The sequence below is a fragment of the Uloborus diversus genome, chromosome 1 (assembly GCF_026930045.1).
Source record: "Uloborus diversus isolate 005 chromosome 1, Udiv.v.3.1, whole genome shotgun sequence".
Lineage (NCBI taxonomy): Eukaryota > Metazoa > Arthropoda > Arachnida > Araneae > Uloboridae > Uloborus > Uloborus diversus.
Genome location: NC_072731.1, coordinates 65755719 through 65773746, shown reverse-complemented (window position 1 = coordinate 65773746; position 18028 = coordinate 65755719). Strand labels below are relative to the sequence as shown.

The 18028-nt window shown below is 31.2% G+C and overlaps 1 protein-coding gene across 1 annotated transcript in view; it reads left to right on the top strand.

Moving 5' to 3' along the window:
* The window catches only part of LOC129230184 (V-type proton ATPase 21 kDa proteolipid subunit c''-like), a 31220-nt gene extending 15878 nt beyond the window's left edge, over positions 1–15342 (top strand). Inside the window, exons 6-8 of the mRNA XM_054864589.1 lie at positions 2076–2111; positions 9836–10037; positions 15091–15342. Of these exons, the coding sequence (XP_054720564.1) occupies positions 2076–2111; positions 9836–10037; positions 15091–15126 (274 nt within the window). The 3' untranslated portion in view covers positions 15127–15342. The remainder of the gene's footprint in view (positions 1–2075; positions 2112–9835; positions 10038–15090) is intronic.
* Positions 15343–18028: the final 2686 nt, after the last annotated feature.

The window sequence follows — 18028 nt, the reverse complement described above, 5'->3', positions numbered from 1 at the left end:
ACAGAAATAGGGGAATTCTAATACTCTAAAACAGTACTGCCCAACATGTGACCCACAAAACTAATCCATGCAATCCACTGCTATGCTCTATGTCAGGAATCAAACACTATGTCCTGGAATTTCTGAATCTCTTACGCATTTGAAAATGTGCAAATAAGTAAACAAGTACATTTGAATCTGAAGATTTATTAACTACTGAATGCTTTTCTAAAATAAATATCTGTTTAAAAACGTGAATAAATGAAAGAATGAGGCTTCTTTACTTTAAAAAATCAAAATACTATGAAGTTATGTAGATGATTAAATGCACGGTTGACAGTAAAAAAGGCAACCTTTGAAGCAAATTTATTGAAACTTAGTAATGACTCATTCAACCTTTATCCCATTCATTATCATTCTGCCGGTTTATAAAAAAAATGATTAGACATTTAGCATCATTGTGTGTTATTTAAATTTATTTGAAGACAAAGAGGAATAGTTTAGTTTTATTATGTGTACGCTGATATTTTTTCAATCACTAACAAGTGCTTCAATGAGATAAGTGACATTCACTTAAAAGTTTTGCTAATGCTCATTTCCAAAAATAGACAAGTTTGAAATTAAATAGTGCTATTCTCTTCTTGTAACATGGTCATGAAAATTTTTATGAGGTCATGAAAGTCTAGTAAAAGTAATGGAATTTTTCATCTGGATGGAGTATGAACCTTGAATTTATAACTTTCACAATTAAAAGCCTAGATATACCCTACATTTTATAAAAAAAAATTCTATCTAGATAGCTTTAAAATCTAACAGGTTATCAGCAATCTAATGAGCTGAATTTTAATAATTCTTGGCTAGATTACAAATCGTGAGGGATGTTCGCAAGTAATCTGTTCTTATTATGAATCACTCGGCAACGATAGCAGGAAAGTGTTGCCAGTTTGCGAACGACCCCTTAGTATTCGTCGCCTATCCAAGAATTATAGAATTTCGGCTCATTTGATCACTGATAACTTTTTTAATTTTAAAGATATTGAGATGGAATTTTTTATGAGTTGTAATATATATCCAAGCTTTGGATTATAAATTGCTATCTTTCGTGCATGCGCAGTGAAAAATTAATTGCTTTAAATGTTTATATTTCATTAAATTTTCAATACTTGAACTTCAAATTTTAATATGTTTCTCTAACCTTCTGAAAGTTTAATAACGTTTGACGGAAAACTCTGCGTGATATGAGCCGAAAACCTTCAAAACAAATTTGCATTTTTGAAAGAAATGCTCAGTGGCGTAGCTAGACCCGACTTTCGGGGGGGGTTACTTCTTATATATATATATATATATATATATATATATAATATATATATATAAGAATATATATATATATATATATATATATATATATATATATATATATATATAATAATATACTTCTTATATATATATATATATATATAATCGCTTGGAATTTTTCCTTTTCTTCTTTTTTTTTTCTTTCTCTTCTCTCTTCTTTTTCTCTTTTTTTTGAGACTAACTTTTCGGGGGGGGTTTTGTCCCCAAAACCCCCCCCTTAGCTACGCCCCTGGAAATGCTCATATCTCTGTGGGTATAAGAGATACTTTCACAAAAATATAAAAATAAATGTTTGATAGATTTTTAACTGATTTCTGAAATTTATAGCTTATTCCCAGCTATTTACAATGAAAAATGATCAAAAACCTTTTTTTGTTTCAATTTGTTGCTGGTCTCCTAAATGAATAGCAGACTTACCGTATATACTCGCGTATAAGTCGAGAAATTTTGTCCAAAAAATGAGATCAAAGGAAGGGGGGTCGACTTATACGCGGGTCAAATTTTTCGAAAATTTTTTTACGATCAACGAGAGCTGGGAAGTTACGAGAAATGACGATGTGCGGTTACAGGTAGTTGCTGATAAGTTGATCGTGTGAAAAAGCAAACTTATTCAAAAATAATAACTAAAAAAAAACCTAAATAATACACATAAATAAAGATAATTTTATTCCTCTTTATTAAGGATCAAATCAGCAATTAACAAATATCGTGAAACGTATGAAAATATTTATCGTCAACAGTCACGCCATTCAGACTGAGAGTGCGTTCGATGAGCACGACCAGGAGCGACCGGTTAGTTAATCACGTGACAGCTAATGATCACGTTCTCAAATCAACCAATCAACTGCTTAGAATGGTAACCGCTGCGGTAACCGGTTGATCATAGAACGCCGCGGTTAGTAACTGGTTACTTACCGGTTGACCGGTGAGGTTTGTCTAACGCATCCTCTGATATCATTGACGATTCTGCAGCCGCCGATGTATACGATGACGCGGTGATGACGGAAGCGGACTTTAAGGAACTTTTTTTTGCGTCCGACTCGGAATCCGAGTTTAAAGGCTTTTAGAAATGTTTTCCTATTTAATTCCTATATTATTTGTAAATAAATGTGTTCATTATTTTGAAATTTCTTTGAAAATAATTCGCGATGTTTTTGGAAAGTATGGGGGTCGACTTATACGCGGGTTTTAGATTTTTTCTCTGAAAAAGGGGTGGCCGAATTATACGCGAGATCGACCTATACGCGAGTATATACGGTAATTGTTATTGGAAAATGATAGTTAGTCTACTTTTTATGTGAAAAAAATTGCAGAGCAATTAATCTTTTATTTTTTGAGAAATCTGTAAAAACGTGAATTTTTGAAAGTATCCAATACTTTTGGTCATATAGTTTCCCCCCCCCCCCCCATTTCATTCTAGAAAAACTTATATTTTCTGTATTTGCCCATTTGTTACTGGGATCTCCAGGAACCAGGTACAAATCTCGATAGTATACATATTAAAAAAATTTATGATTTATAATGAGTCCAAAAACAACCTAATTAGAGAAAAAAATAGGTTGTTTTGAAATGCTTAATTTTGATTTCCACTAGAGTAGGAACCCTGTACATGTAATATAATTAACTATATAAATTCAAGAGTTTGAATAGGTTAAGAAAAAAATTAAATTTTATGCCGAAATATAAGTTTTTACCTACCACAAAAAAGGATATTTTATTTTAAAATCTATAAACACAGAACCAGGAACATTCAAAAGAGCTTTCTATGAAAGTTCGCAAAACATCGGCTGCTTTTCTAATATTTTGAATCGAAAGTAATTGTACCACTGGCTCAGTTCTTACTTCTTACTACTCACAGGAAATATTTTCACTATTTTCACTAATGCATAATAAAATATCTTCATCAGTTGGGATTTCTGTGACTTAAATTTCGTAACCAACTGCAACAAAATCCATAAAGTCTGTTTGATTGAATGTTCATCTTCTTTTGTAAAAAAGCTGCACTCAATTTCTAAACTCATGTCAGAGATTTGTTAGATTCATTTCTTCCAGATGCCTTACATTTTGTTCATACTATTTGGAGGGAAAATGACACTTATGGAATTACGTTAGCTAGAAAAATTAACGACATTCATGAAAATCAGATTCTGCATATCAAATATTTCGACGCGACGAAATTCGCTTTATCAAAAGTAAATAACATTAATTTCCCATTTAGTTAGACAAAAAGAAAGATTCACTAAAGCTTGTCGTAGTCCAACTTACCAAAGTTTCACTGTATTTATTATCCCAGCCATTCTAAAAACATACTCAACCTAGCCTGCATCTTGATTGATTATGTAGCATTTCTGCTATGTATATTATATAATAAATCTCCAGAATAGAAGAAAAATTTCATTACAACTTTTAAGTTAACACCTTAAAATTAATGCAAAATATTGATTTAAAATTGTATCCTGAGCACATAAATTATTTATTACAAAATTTAGCTTGTAGTTCATGAACCAGTTATTTTATCTGATGTTGATCCATACTGTTAAGCTAATGTATAATGTTTTAAATAATTTTAGAGTTTTGACCCTGCTACTCTTGATGATGAAACTCTTATTTCTAACAATTTTTATGTCTGGTGAGCATAATTTTGATAAATTTTATGCCCTTTTTGTTTTAAATTAAAAAAATTTAAAAGTATAACTCTCAATGTATTCAACATTTTTCAAATTTATTTATATTTTTAATGTTTCTATGTAAGGTTTTTGTAATCATTATGTAATTTATTTGACCTGAAAGAAGGCTATCATAAAATAGCTACCATGTTGAGTTTAGAATATTGAGAGAACATCTGTAAAACTTAATTCAAAGTAATAAAAGCAAATTCTAAATAGATTGGAATAATGTTTTAAAACTTGTTTTTGCTCTGCAATTTTGGGAAAACAAAAAATGAGTTCTGGTGTAAAAAATTCAATTGAATTAGAGTCAACTAAAACTATTATTAAAGTTGCTTCTAGTTTAATACGAGTTAACTTATTTTTGTATGTATTATACCCTAATTACAATTTGTTTCTCTTCGAATTTCTATTGTCCTAAAAAATGTAAAGACTAAAATGTTTGAAATATTCATATGCACAAAATTACAATGCTCTTTTACCATTTGTACTCTGTTATAATCAGGGCTGGCAAGTTTCTGCCGAGGCGGTTAAAACCACTGGTAGAAACCGGTTAAAACTGGCATGGCAAAAACCACTTTCTGCCACATTTGCGGCAGAAACTGGTAAAAACTCACAAAATGAAAAAAAAAAAAATGAAATTATTGACATGCAATAGGAAGTGCATGGAAAAAATAATTATTAACCAAAGCACAATTTAATTAAGATATTACCACAATTTAAAATCAAATGTTATATTGTTTGGACCCTGCAGTTGCTTCTTAGTAAAGGTGGTTTCTAAAATCTAAACAGTTTCTCAATCTAATATGTACAAATGAGAAACTTTAGAATATTCCTTCAACAGAAAAGCTAGCAGGCAATGCATGAAGGAACAAGCAATGTTCGTGAAACTTTCATAGATTGTATATATTTTTTTAACTGGTCCACCATGTAGTAACTGGGGTAGTGAGAGAAATTTAACTGGAAAAATAAGTTTCGAGAAATAGGGCCAATTTTTTTTTGCAAAACTGTGACATTAGGTACAAAATCTATCTTAATATTGATTGGCAAGTAAAATTCTGGCATTTTCTTCTTGAAGCATGTGATAATTTCGATCACAAGTAATTTAGATGAAGCATATGAGTGAGCAAATTAAAATCAGAAATGCCTTTTAATTTTGTATGTCGCTCCTCTTTCCTGAGCACCTATATGATTTTTCGTCCTTTGTCAGATTAATCCCAACATTACGAGCATCTGCAGTTGAAAAGTTCCCTTCTCAAACTAAATCAAGGGCATTAGCATAGGATTTTATTTTTTTAAATGATGAAATGAAGCTTAATTTTTTAGTTTACTTAAATGAATATCATTTAGCAATCACTTAAGGGTCATTCCATGTCAATTCAACCAAAAAAATGGCATTTTGACACCCACCGACACGGATTTTGATAAAACTTGGTGAGTTTAGTTCTTTAATGTATAAAAGTATCCACATCAATTTTTTCTTCTCAATCTGGTTTAGTTTTCATTTTACAGCCAGTCGAAATTTTGAATGTTTAGTATTCTACAAACTATGACGATTCTGCTCGTTGATTGAAAATAATTTATATTTCATTTATTTTTCAGTCAAATTTTATGAAAATTTACAGTAATATTAATGAAAGTATGAGGATTTCAATATATATATATATATATATATATATATATATATATATATATATATATATATATATATATATATATATAAATTCTAAGTAATACTTTAAAAGTAGAAAAAAATTATTTTCATAATTTTTTTTTCTGAAAGTATGAAATACGTTAAAGTCAATATCAACCAAAGGGAATATGATAATCAAAAAAATTCTTTTTTCCTGATGATCTTAGATGTATGTTCTGCCATTAAAAAAAATAAAGTTAATGGCTTTTTCAGTTTTTTATAGTTTTATCTTAAAAATATATCTGCTGCATTGTTTTTTTTTTTTTTATTCTTTTATTTATTTATTTTCCCACACTATTATCACAGAATGAATGTATTTAAAATCATAAATATCTCAATTATTTGCACATGAAATACTCTTAATTTTTATTTTAATCACAAAAATGCTATTTTTTTACAAATTTCATTACATAGTACACTAGTGCAGTCAGAAATACCTTCTGGAGGGGGTTTCTGGACCAAAAATCCCTACTGGAAGGGTTTTTTTTGGATCAGCAATACCTTCTGGAGGGTTTTTTTTTATCAACAATACTTTCTGAAGGGAATTTCTTGATCAAAAATATCTTCTGAAAGGGAATTTTTTCATCAAAACAGTCCTTTCGTATGTATAAAACTATCGTATTAGAATATGCATATATGTTAAAACAAATGCCTTTTGGGGGGGGGTGAACCCCCCCCCCCCTTGCTGTGCCTCTGACATAGTAACCTAATCAAAAGTGTTCTCTTCCTATATTTCTTCCAGCCTGTGAAATGTTCTCCTACTGCAAAAGTGAAACACAAATCCTTCATCTACACATTTCCCAACCAGTAGTTTGCAAACCCCTAGGGGTTCTCAAAAATACTATTGTAACGGCGGAAGTTTATAATTCATATGCTGTTTACTCATCATTTATTCATTTGACTCTTGCAAGGCGCGGGGTTCCATAGATTGCTGAAGAAGTTACACTTATGGATACAGGGTATATGAAGTTGAAAGCATATAAATTCTTTCGTTTTCTAAGTAGCTTTTGATCGGAAAATTCGATTAAACTTAATGGAAACAGTACATAGAGCATATGTGAACGCCTGCTTCACTATTAAAGTGGGACAAGGAGTTGCCGTGTTTGTTAGCAACAATTTCCTTTGAGCTTTTAATGATGAAAAAGAGAAGGAATGATTGGCAACCCAAAAATACATCAAGGATGGGAAAAAATATTTTTACTTAAGAAAAATTTTCTGGGTGAAACTTGCTACAGTGTGAATTACACAGTTGAAAAAAAAATCAAAGGACTAAACTATGGAACTTGCTTTGTGGTGTACGTAAAAAAGGAGTTCATGAAATTTGTTCAGATGGAGTTTCTCTTAACAAGTGGGCATACAAATATGTTTGTTGATAAAAAATACCCTTTTTTTAAATATCTGATTATTAAAGCAGTTCTATTGTTTTTCAAAAATAAAAGAACATTCTTAAGCACTCAAACTGGAAATTGCAGTTAAATGATAATTATGTGCCGTATATTCCTATCAAACAGCTAGACTGTACTAAGTCTAGCTAAGTTCTAGACTTAGTCCTGTACTGTCTAGCTGTTACATAGTCCTGTTATAAATTTAAAGACTGTTATAGTTTTATTGCAAGAAAAAGGATCATATTGTTAAACTGAAAGTTTCTAAAGGGTATTTTCTAAAACTATTCCTTAATTGCCATCTGATTCAATGTTACAAATAAATATACTGTTGAGTCAGAAAAAAACTTTTTTTTAAAATTTGATATCCCCTTTTGATCAATGTTTCAAAGGAGCAAAAGGATTTTCCTACACACAGAGAAGCAAATTAAATGCTGATCAAAAAGTAAGACTGAAACTGTCAGATATTTGAGTCACACTTTAAGATAGTAAAACCTGTGAAGTTGACCACCCTTGTAAGTTACCACCTGTCTAAGTTGACCGCTTTTTTCAGGCACGGAATTAATCCTTATCATATAAATCAACCTCTGTAAGTTGACCACCTGTTTAAGTTGACCACTAAAGTAGTGCACCGCGAGTGGTCAACTTACACAGGTTTCACCGGTAAAACCTGTGAAGTTGACCACCTGTCTAAGTTGACCACTTTTTTCAGGCACGGAATCAGCCCTTATCACATAAATCAACCTCTGTAAGTTGACCACTAAAGTAGTGCACCGCAAGTGGTCAACTTACACAGGTTTCACTACTTGAATTCCACAACTATTGCAGTAAGTTGCATTTAGATGTTCTGTGTGCTTAGAGCTGCTTATGTTTACCTGTTTCAGTAAGAAAAATGGAAGATAAGTGTAGTGTGGGAGAGTTGACATTAACACATTGTCACAAATTTGGTCATAGAGCACACAAGTTATAGAAAATGTTAATGATTTGTCTGAAGATGAACAAATTTTCCTAAAGCTACGAACTGAATCAGAACAAGAATTCAAACTATTTGTCTGCATCACAAAATATTTCTGAAAAAGTTTGAATTTCTGCAAAAGATAATAAAATATTAATCATCATACTACATAAAGAAGTTGGGAAAACATTTAAGTGGATTCAATATTTCAGAGAAAAAGTAAATAAAAAAATATCCTGTAAATAATAGGAATAACAGGTTGATTTGATAGATGCTGAATGTTTAATAAAATAATACATTAAAAATTGTGTTTGTAGGCTCTTTGTTCTAGCAAATAAAACAGCTATGTAAAAAAATTGGGTAATGACAATTTTTCGAAAATATTTTGTTTTAAATGTATACATACATAAAAAGAAATGGAATAGCCATTAATTTTATTTATTTTAAATGGCAGAACACACTTTTAAGATTCTCCCAAAGACATAGGTTTTAACATGTATGTGTATTCTAATGCAGTAGTTTCTGCATATGAAAGAACTGTTTTGATGAAAAAATCCCCATTCAGAAGATATTTTTGATCAAGAAATCCCCTTCAGAAGGTATTTTTAATTTATAAAAAACCCTTTCAGAAGGTATTTTTGGTCCAAAAATCCCTTCCAGTAGGTATTTTTGGTCCAAAAACCCCTTCCAGTAGGTATTTTTGGCCCAAAAACCCCCTCCAGAAGGTATTTCTGGCTTCACTAGTGTAATGAAATTTATAAAAAAAATAGCATTTTTGTGATTAAAATAAAAATTAAGAGTATTTCATGTACAAATTATTGAGATATTTATGATTTTAAATACATTCATTTTTTGATAATAGTATGGGAAAATAAATAAATAAAAAAAGAAAAACAATGAAGCAGATATATTTTTAAGCTAAAAATATAAAAAACTGAAAAAGCCATTAATTATATTTTTTTTAATGGCAGAATACACATCTAAGATCATCAGGAAAAAAGAATTTTTTTGATTATCATATTCCCTTTGGTTGATATCGACTTTAACGTATTTCATACTTTTAGAAAAAAAATTAGGAAAATAATTTTTTTCTACTTTTAAAATATTACTTAGAATTTTTTAATATTTTTTTCTGAAATCCTCATATTTTCATTAATATTACTGTAAATTTTCATAAAAATTGGCTGAAAAATAAATGAAATAAAAATTATTTTCAAAGAGCAGAATCGTCATAGTTTGTAGAATACTAAACATTCAAATTGGAGAATACGAAAAATTCAAAATTTTGACTGGCTGTAAAATGAAAACTAAAGCAGATTGAGAAGAAAAAATTGATATGGATACTTTTCTACATTAAAGGACTAAACTCACTAAGTTTCATCAAAATCTGAGTCGGTGGGTGTCATGGCTTGGTTGAATTGACATGGAATGACCCTTAAGTAATTAAAGATGCTTTTAAGTTTTTGCCGGTTTTTACTGGTTATAACCAGTTTCTGCCACTGGCACGGCAAAAACTAGTTTCTGCCGGCAGAAAGCCAACCCTGGTTATAATAGCTCTAAAAAATAAATTTAAAAAAAGATTGTAACTTCGTTTAGTATTCACTATTTTGTAGACTCTATTATGCCTAGGGGCAGTTTAGAAATCAAATCAAAAAAGTATCTGCATGACTTAAGGCAGTAAAATCTGCTCCTGATTGTAATAATAACTAATTAGTTTCTTTTTGTAAAAAAATTCAAAATTATCTTAAAATTACAAGCTTTGAAGAAATACCACTTTTTTTCATGCACTTTCATTTATTTTTTGTTGCTTTCTAGGTTATGTGATGTTTGGTGCCGGCATCACAGTTGGATTTTGTAATTTCTTCTGTGGTTTAAGTGTTGGTATTGTAGGTTCAGGAGCAGCTTTGGCAGATGCTGCAAATCCTGCTCTTTTTGTCAAAATCCTCATTGTTGAGATCTTTGCTAGTGCCATTGGATTGTTTGGTTTAATCGTTGCCATCATTATGGTAAGTAGTTATGAAAATTTCATTTTTCAGTTGACCAATTTAAAATATACATGGGTGTCTTATTTTTAAAATCGTTATTTTTCATGAGGCACCCTCTCATTTTGTTCATTGGATGAAAAAAAATCACATACCTTAAAAATAAAAATTGAATATTTAGAGGTTGCAACCATTGCTGCAAAATTTGTCACTTGTTTGTCATAAATTTTAATTAGTGATAATTAAGATTGTTGTTGACTTTGTTATGTTAATTAACTGTAGCAACAGTTAACTCTTAACGGTTAATGTTACCCCCCTCTCCCCTCACATCGATGTTACTCAATTCATCTTACAGTCCTCTTCCGGGCCAAATCAATTTTCCAATCACTTCCAAATGAAAAGTTTTGGGCTTTTAAAAGAATGTACCTGTACAAAAGCTATATACTTATATACAAGGCTGTTTCAAAAAATAAAGATACAATGGCTCCCATTCCTTCTGAAAAAATAAATTTTTTTATCAAATGTCAGTTACTTCTTATTAACTGGATTATTATTTTTCAAAATAATTACCCCCCCCCCCCCCCGTTACCCAAGCATTTATTAAATCAGGGCACAAGCTTCTGTATTCCACAGTCATAGAAGTTTTCTGCCTGTTGTCGGAACCACATTTCAACTTCAATCTTTTCATCGTCCAAGGAATGATTTTCCACCAAGGTGTGACTTCAGGTAAAGGAATAAATGGAAGTCGCTGGGAGCAGGGTCCGTGCTGTACGATAGATGGTCCAATACTTCCCATTTGAATCATTTGAGTAATGCTTTGGTTTGGAGGACTGTAAGGCCGAGCTTTGTCATGATGCAAGCAGACTCCATTTTTCAGGATTCCCCTTCATTTGCTTTAAATTGCCCTTTGAAAACGTGTCAAAGTCTGACAATATACAGCAGCATTACTTGTCGTTCCGGGAGGCATAAATTTGACCAGAAGAAAGCCATGTCTGTCCCAAAAAACAGAACTTTTTTTTTTTTGCTGAAATTGAATTTTGAATTTCTTGGCTTTTGGTGAATTTGAATGGCGCCATTGCATTGATTGTTGCTTGGATTCAGGTGTATGGTAATAAACCCACATCTTGTTACCTGTCACAATGTGATCAAGGAACTCATCACCAGCTTCTGCATAGTGTGTGAGGAAGTAGAGTACAAAGCCCATCCTTTTCTTTTTGTGTTCTTCCATTAACATTTTCGGAACCCAGCGTGCACACAATTTCTTGTACCCTAACTTGACAGTTATAACTTCATAAAGAGTTGTCATTGACACTTCCGGTATGATCTTATGCAATTCTTTCAATTTGAGACGTCTATTTGCATAAATTGCTTCCTCCGTTCTCTGAAGGAGAGCGTCAGAGATCACAGATGGCCGACCTGTTCTTTGTTGTTCATCGTTACATTTTGCTGATTCATAATGTTCTCATAAACAGAAACAATTTCTTTGTGAATATCCGCTAGTCACTGACCTTATGCATGAAGAAAACATATCACGGAGCACACGTCTCATTTGGCAAAATTCTGAATTGGCGCAGCCAGGGGCGGCATTTCAGCATTTCATTCGGGGGGTCGAGTTTTTAAAATTTAGTATGGAACAAAACACATATGGGCTAACAGCAATTATGATATTGGGGGAGATTGCATAGTTAAAGAGCCCCCAGAAAAGATATTTGTTGATGCATTGAACAGCTGAAACTATTTTTAAACAGTATCCATAAAAGCATTCTATGCAGTGAACAGCTGAAAGTTGTTTCTAGCAGAAGAAAGTGATGAACACTCATCAAATAGACACACTTAAAATATGAGCGTAACACTCAATGCAAAATACCAAGGCATTTTATTGTGAAAATCGTGCAGCCACACCACTGCACGGCCTCTCATAACAATTATTACATAGAGCACACAAGAACGAGATATTTACCCTATATGAGGAAATTACATCTTTAGTTTAAATTAACTATGATTCTTCAGTTTTTTATGTTCTTAAAAGACCGGTAAAGGATTAATAAATTTCTAATAATTAAAAAAACGGAAAAAACTTGCTCATGTCTGAAAATGTGTCGAGTTGCATCAATCATTACGGAGAACCAGCAAGATTGGCTTTCTTGAACATTGATTTGCGATTTACGTAAATTGAATTTGCTCATTTTTTATCATTCCTCTTAAAAATTTGGGGGTGCGACCGCCCCCTCTCGACCCCCTTATTTGCCGCCCCTGGGCGCAGCCATTTTAAACACAAACTACTCCAACCAGAATCAACATTGCAATGCCAAATGACCGCAAGGAGAAAGTTAAAGGTTCAAGTTTAACACCTGCATCGCCAACTTACTCGCCAAAACTTTTCTTTTCCTCTGGCGTACGGTGTATCTTTACTTTTCGAAATGCCCTCATATAATTGCTTATCAAATTTTTGACTGCCTTCACCAGGCAATTCAGAAAGATGATTGGCAGGTCATAAGTCGAGTATTATTTCTGTTTTAGAGTATTTATTATAACCTTAAGTAAATTTGACAGACTCGGATATTTCGCCATGTAGATCTTCCAAGAATTATACTGTTGTATTTAATATGAAATTGTGCTATTGAGTTGGATGTGTTCATTCTAGATCAACTATTAAAACTTGCCTATCCCAGAGCTGCCAACTTCTAAGATTCTTCCATGAAATGTTTGATTTAGAATAGTTTGCATATTTTACTACCAATGCTTTTCAAAATGGTAAAAACTATGTCGGCTTTTTTTTACACTTCTAGCAGCTTACTACTGCACTAATAAGTATTCAAAACACAAAAGTTATACTTTTGGACAGTGTACTATGCTGCATTGTGTTGTTCTCCCCATTTTTCAATTTTTTTTATCTATAATGTTACTATGTTGCGTCACAAAAGTATACCCAAATCCTTGTTAGAAGGGTTTTTCAATTTATAATAGAGACCAGGAAAAGACGGAATTTTCCATTATCTTCCATGTAAGAAATCAATATAAATTTTTTAAAAAGTGTGCCATCTCTAACAACTTACATTTAAAAAAAAGCTTTAACTTTCATTCATTCAAAAATAAAAGGCATATTTTACTTTTTTTTTTTCAATTCTAGTGTTTAACCTATATACATAAATGGCTACTTCTGTATGTATGTAAATATGTTGGGGGTAAGCTTCAAAACTACTGGATTGATTTTAACTATTTTTTCACCATAGATAGCTACATTATCAGGCAGAAAAGTAGGCTATAATTTATTTCTAAAAAATTTAGTTTAAAGTAGTTATGATAAAAAACAGTTTGTTTCATGTAATTTCCCCATTAAATGATTAAATACAAAACCCATTGTTTCAAAAATTCATTGCCTTATAACATCAATATTAATAAGATTTTGCAGTAATGGAAATTTTGAATCAAGGCTTTTCTGGAGCAAGCGTAAAATTTCTTGCTTAGAATTTTTATCCTCCTGTGTGCCAATAATCGACAACAGGACTCAGTAAAAAGACAATTGATTTTGGCAACAGTTGGAAAATAAAGTGTTGATTGTCTTTAATTACTCAGGCCTGCAAAATTCAGATCATGAAAAATTGATTATACGGTAATAAGTGACTTTTATTCTAGGAGTGCACTGATTTCAAGTATGACATCCATTTTTCTCGATCACATAAGAGATTTTCACCAATTGGGCTTCAACATATATAACATAACAATTGAGCTTTAACATTATAGGCAGAAAAGCCTATTTTTTCCTGTTCTTGGAGAAAGTCTTTTTAAAATATGTGTAAATATGCATTAAATATAAAGTGGAAATTAGTTGGTAAATACATATACTAATTTCACAGAAAAGAGAACCTAGTAATAATTATATCGTAAGGCAATTTTTTCAACTGGTGTTGTTTTTGCAGCAAAAGACTACGTAGAAATGTTTCTTGGCTTTCACCGCGTCACCAAAATATCGCCAATAAAAAATAATCTTTAAAACTTTTGCTAAAATGTAAAATAATCCGCTAACTAAATTAGGCAAATCTATAAACAGCACAAAAAATTTCATTAAGTTTTTTCACAATTTCAAACACTCGCGAAGTTTTACTACTTATGTTTAGTATCATTTTATGGTCACCAAAAATATCTCGGTATTTGGCAATATCTTTTTGACAAAAATTAGTAACAGACAGTTTCACTAATTAGGGAGAGGGAGCATTATCCAAAGCATCCCAAAACGATTACCGCAAATTTTGTAACATTTTAAATTGCCCTAAGAACCCACAATAATTGAAATTTTCCAAGATAACTAAAGCAAGTATACTGCCGAGCTAAGTGCAAAAGTTGTATCTGCAGCCCAGTTAAAATGAGAAACAGCCGTTTTAAGTTTTGCGCCTCCATGTATTTGATTCAGATGTATCTTTTTCAGAATTTTTTAAAAATGTTTCCCATTGACAAATGACTGTAAAATATTGGATTTCGGTGAAATATGTGACAAAGAACCTCCTGCTGATCATAACTCAATTTTGAAAAAAAGGGCAGATACAACTTTCACATCAACTTTTGCTCAGCATGGCATTATAGTGATACGGACGGCTATGTTTTTTAAAACTGTTTGTATTTCAATAGCCATATTGAAAAAGTTTTAGACTATGTTCAAAAAAAAAAAAAAAAAAAGAAAAAGAAACAAATATTAACTGATAAGTCTTTTGAAACAAGTGAAATTTCATATTTTGGAAATTCTTAAATGTCGTGTGCATTCGTATAACTCAATACAATTTCGTTACTTATTGCTATTTTCTTTTTATGGGTAAGGAAGAAGATAGATTTTTAATCATGTCAAAGTGGTGAATTATTAGTTCTTTCAGTTAACTGACTCAGGCAACGCTGGGTATTTTTGCTAGTAACTAAATAAGTTAGGTGGGTTTCGTGTTTTTATAGAAAATGTACTAATTTTTTATAAATTGTATGAATTTTAAATGGAAATTATACTAATGTTCAACTTGTTAGGTTAGCAGCTCTGCCATCCATATTAAAATGGATACTATATTTTGCTAATAAAATGTTTTGTATTTTCCAGAATGCTAAAGTAAACATGAGTGATAAAAAGTCATGAATAGTCTAAGCTTCAACTGCTACCAAATCATTTACTCAAGTGTGCATGATATCCCAGTTGTCAAACTGAATGTTTCATCGTTAGTTGGTGTTAATATCTTGTTATGTGCTAGAATGAATTATGTGAACTGTTTATATGTACATTCCATTTCATTTCATACAAATTAGCACTTTGTAATTATTTAAAATAAATTATTTAAATGTTTCATCAAAATAAGTCTGTTTAAAGCTTCTTTTCTATTGAAAGATCCAATTCCAAAAATTTTATTTGTAAAATGTTGAGTTTCTGTTTAAGAAAGATGTTTGAGTGATAGAACGAAATAGAGAGCAATAGCAGCTCAGAAAAATAACACAGAAATCAAGCTATCAAAGTGAATTAAGTCTCCATCCCTTTTTTCTCTAAATGAAGCTTCAAAGTAGGAATATTTTCCAGTTTTATGTGCTTGCAAAATTACATTCCTTGCATACTTTAATAAATTCAAAGGTATATCTTTTTCTTGCATTGATAAAAGGGTTCTTTGTAACCAATATCCTGTGTGTGCAATTTTCATTCAATTTAAGCCATATTTACATTTGATTTATTCATGTGTATAAGCATGATTGTCAAGTGATCTACCCCTTTTTCTTTGTTTTTAAATCAAATTTCAAAAATTTTAATGAGCTGATTTTTTTTTTACATCTTGTAAAAAAATTTATGTATAAAGCTAGAAATAACCACTTCATAGCGAGGATCAGAATTGCAAGCGATATTTACTTGCAGTATGTTATTTTGTTACCTAACAAAGTTTTCATTGCAATAAAAGGTAATTCTGCATACTGAGGATTTGTTTTGACAATTACCTATGTAACACAAATTTTTTAGTTTCTGGATTGCCTTTGGTCCCAGTTAGTCCAAATAGATAAATGTTGAATTATAGTCCTAAATGATAGCATTAAAATGTTCATAGATACAGTGAGGTCTGCATATTGAATTAGCCCCTTTAATGAATCAAATTCTCAAAACCAGTCCAGCATTAACATTGAAAAACAGCTGGATATTTGAATCAAATACGTGTAACTTTATTTGCCTACTTTTCAAGCACAAGTAAGTTTGAGTTTTGTAACTGCTTTAATGAATACTTTAAATGGATACTTTTAACATTTGTTCATCTTGTTTGGCTACAATTTAATGATTTCTCCAAAATTTTATGTAGAATTAAACATCAAAAAGTATTTTCCAGTTTTTGTTTCATTGCATCAAAACTGTTTAGAACAAACTTGATTCATATATGAGTAGTTGACACAGCATATCAACAAAGCAAATGCACATGCTACTGCATTTTCTACTGTAATCATATGAGTAATTTCTTAAATAATAATACTTTTTTTTCCCCCAAAGTGCTTTTATTTCAATATTTTGTGCTACATTTAAAGCACTAACATAAGATCAGAATCTTTATAGACCTATAGAAAATCCCATGGTGGTTTAGGTTTTCAAAATATATTAAAGTGATTTATACAAACATATATAGTATGAGACTCCAGTTTTGGAATCTTGAAAACATAGTACAGTAAAACATTGTTTATATGTCTTTCAACAAACTGATTTGAAACAAATAAATAAACAATGTATACAGAAACGTTGGAAAATCTTTTGAATTTAACCGTACTAATTCAAATTTTATGCAAATATAACAGTTTAAGTTTTTCATGTAAACAACATGAACTAGTCTGCAACAGTTTTATAAAGCCATTAAGTTTCAATCAATAAATTGTACCTTTATGGTACTATATATTAAATAATTATTAGACTTAGCATATCTCTGATTATTGAGAAAAACTAATTTGCTTAAATGTACATGCAGGCAGTTAATTTAAAAAATATTTTATAGTTGTCTGACATGCTCATTGCATTTTTGCTCTGATCATGGCATTATGATCATCTTATCACTAATCTTTGATAATTATATAAAAGATATTTCATTTGTCATAGCACTAGTGGTAAAAGACTATCAAATTATATAAGTTTTTCTTCCCTCCCCTTTTTTGACCTTCCCTACATGAGAAAATTACCCCCTCAACAGGAACTAAGAAAGTTTGACCAGCAGAAATTTCCACACTTTTAGGAAAGGGGGCAGGGGGATGATTTATAACCAGTATTTTGACAATAATGCAGTTTTGCATTAAAATGAATAAGAATGATCCGGACTTAAAACATACACCGATGTCAATCGGCTCGGAAGTTTTTTTCCTTTAGTGTAGTGGGTGCTCTCTGAGTTTGATAAAGAAAAAAAAATATCGCATATTTCAGCAAAAATTTGGATATAACTCGCAGAGCAAACACTGCACACTCACTTAAAATTGGAATGACTAAAAGATAAGTATTTCCTGTTCTGTAAAGCAATTCCATTTTGTGGAGAAAAAGCATAAATAGTTGCTTTAGGTGGGAAGAGGGGAGGGACCTCGTTGTGGCAGTGGAAAACTATTTTCATTTGGAACCATGGTTTGGATGGAAAAGCATCTTGTGTATGTTGTTGGAACTTTATTTGAGAAGAGCCATTCTGTTATCACCACTCAGAGGGCTTTCTGACAGATTTTCCAAGAATGCCTCACATCTAAGGACCGCCATCTTACTGATGTAAAAAAACTAAATTTTCTACTGTATCAATCAATATAAACATAATTTCTGTAAGTTGAATTGTTTCTGTTTTACATCTCTTTACAACCTGTTCATATATTTTGCCCCACCCTGTGTTTGCAGATTTGTGTGCTCATTATCATTTTGCTATTTGACTTTTTTTTTTCTTTTTTGCACACTAAACATAATTTTTCTATCTGATTTTATAATATAGTCCAAATACTAAAAGCTTTCAACAATCCAAGTTGGTACTGATCAACTTGGATTATCAAGGACTCCACAGTGC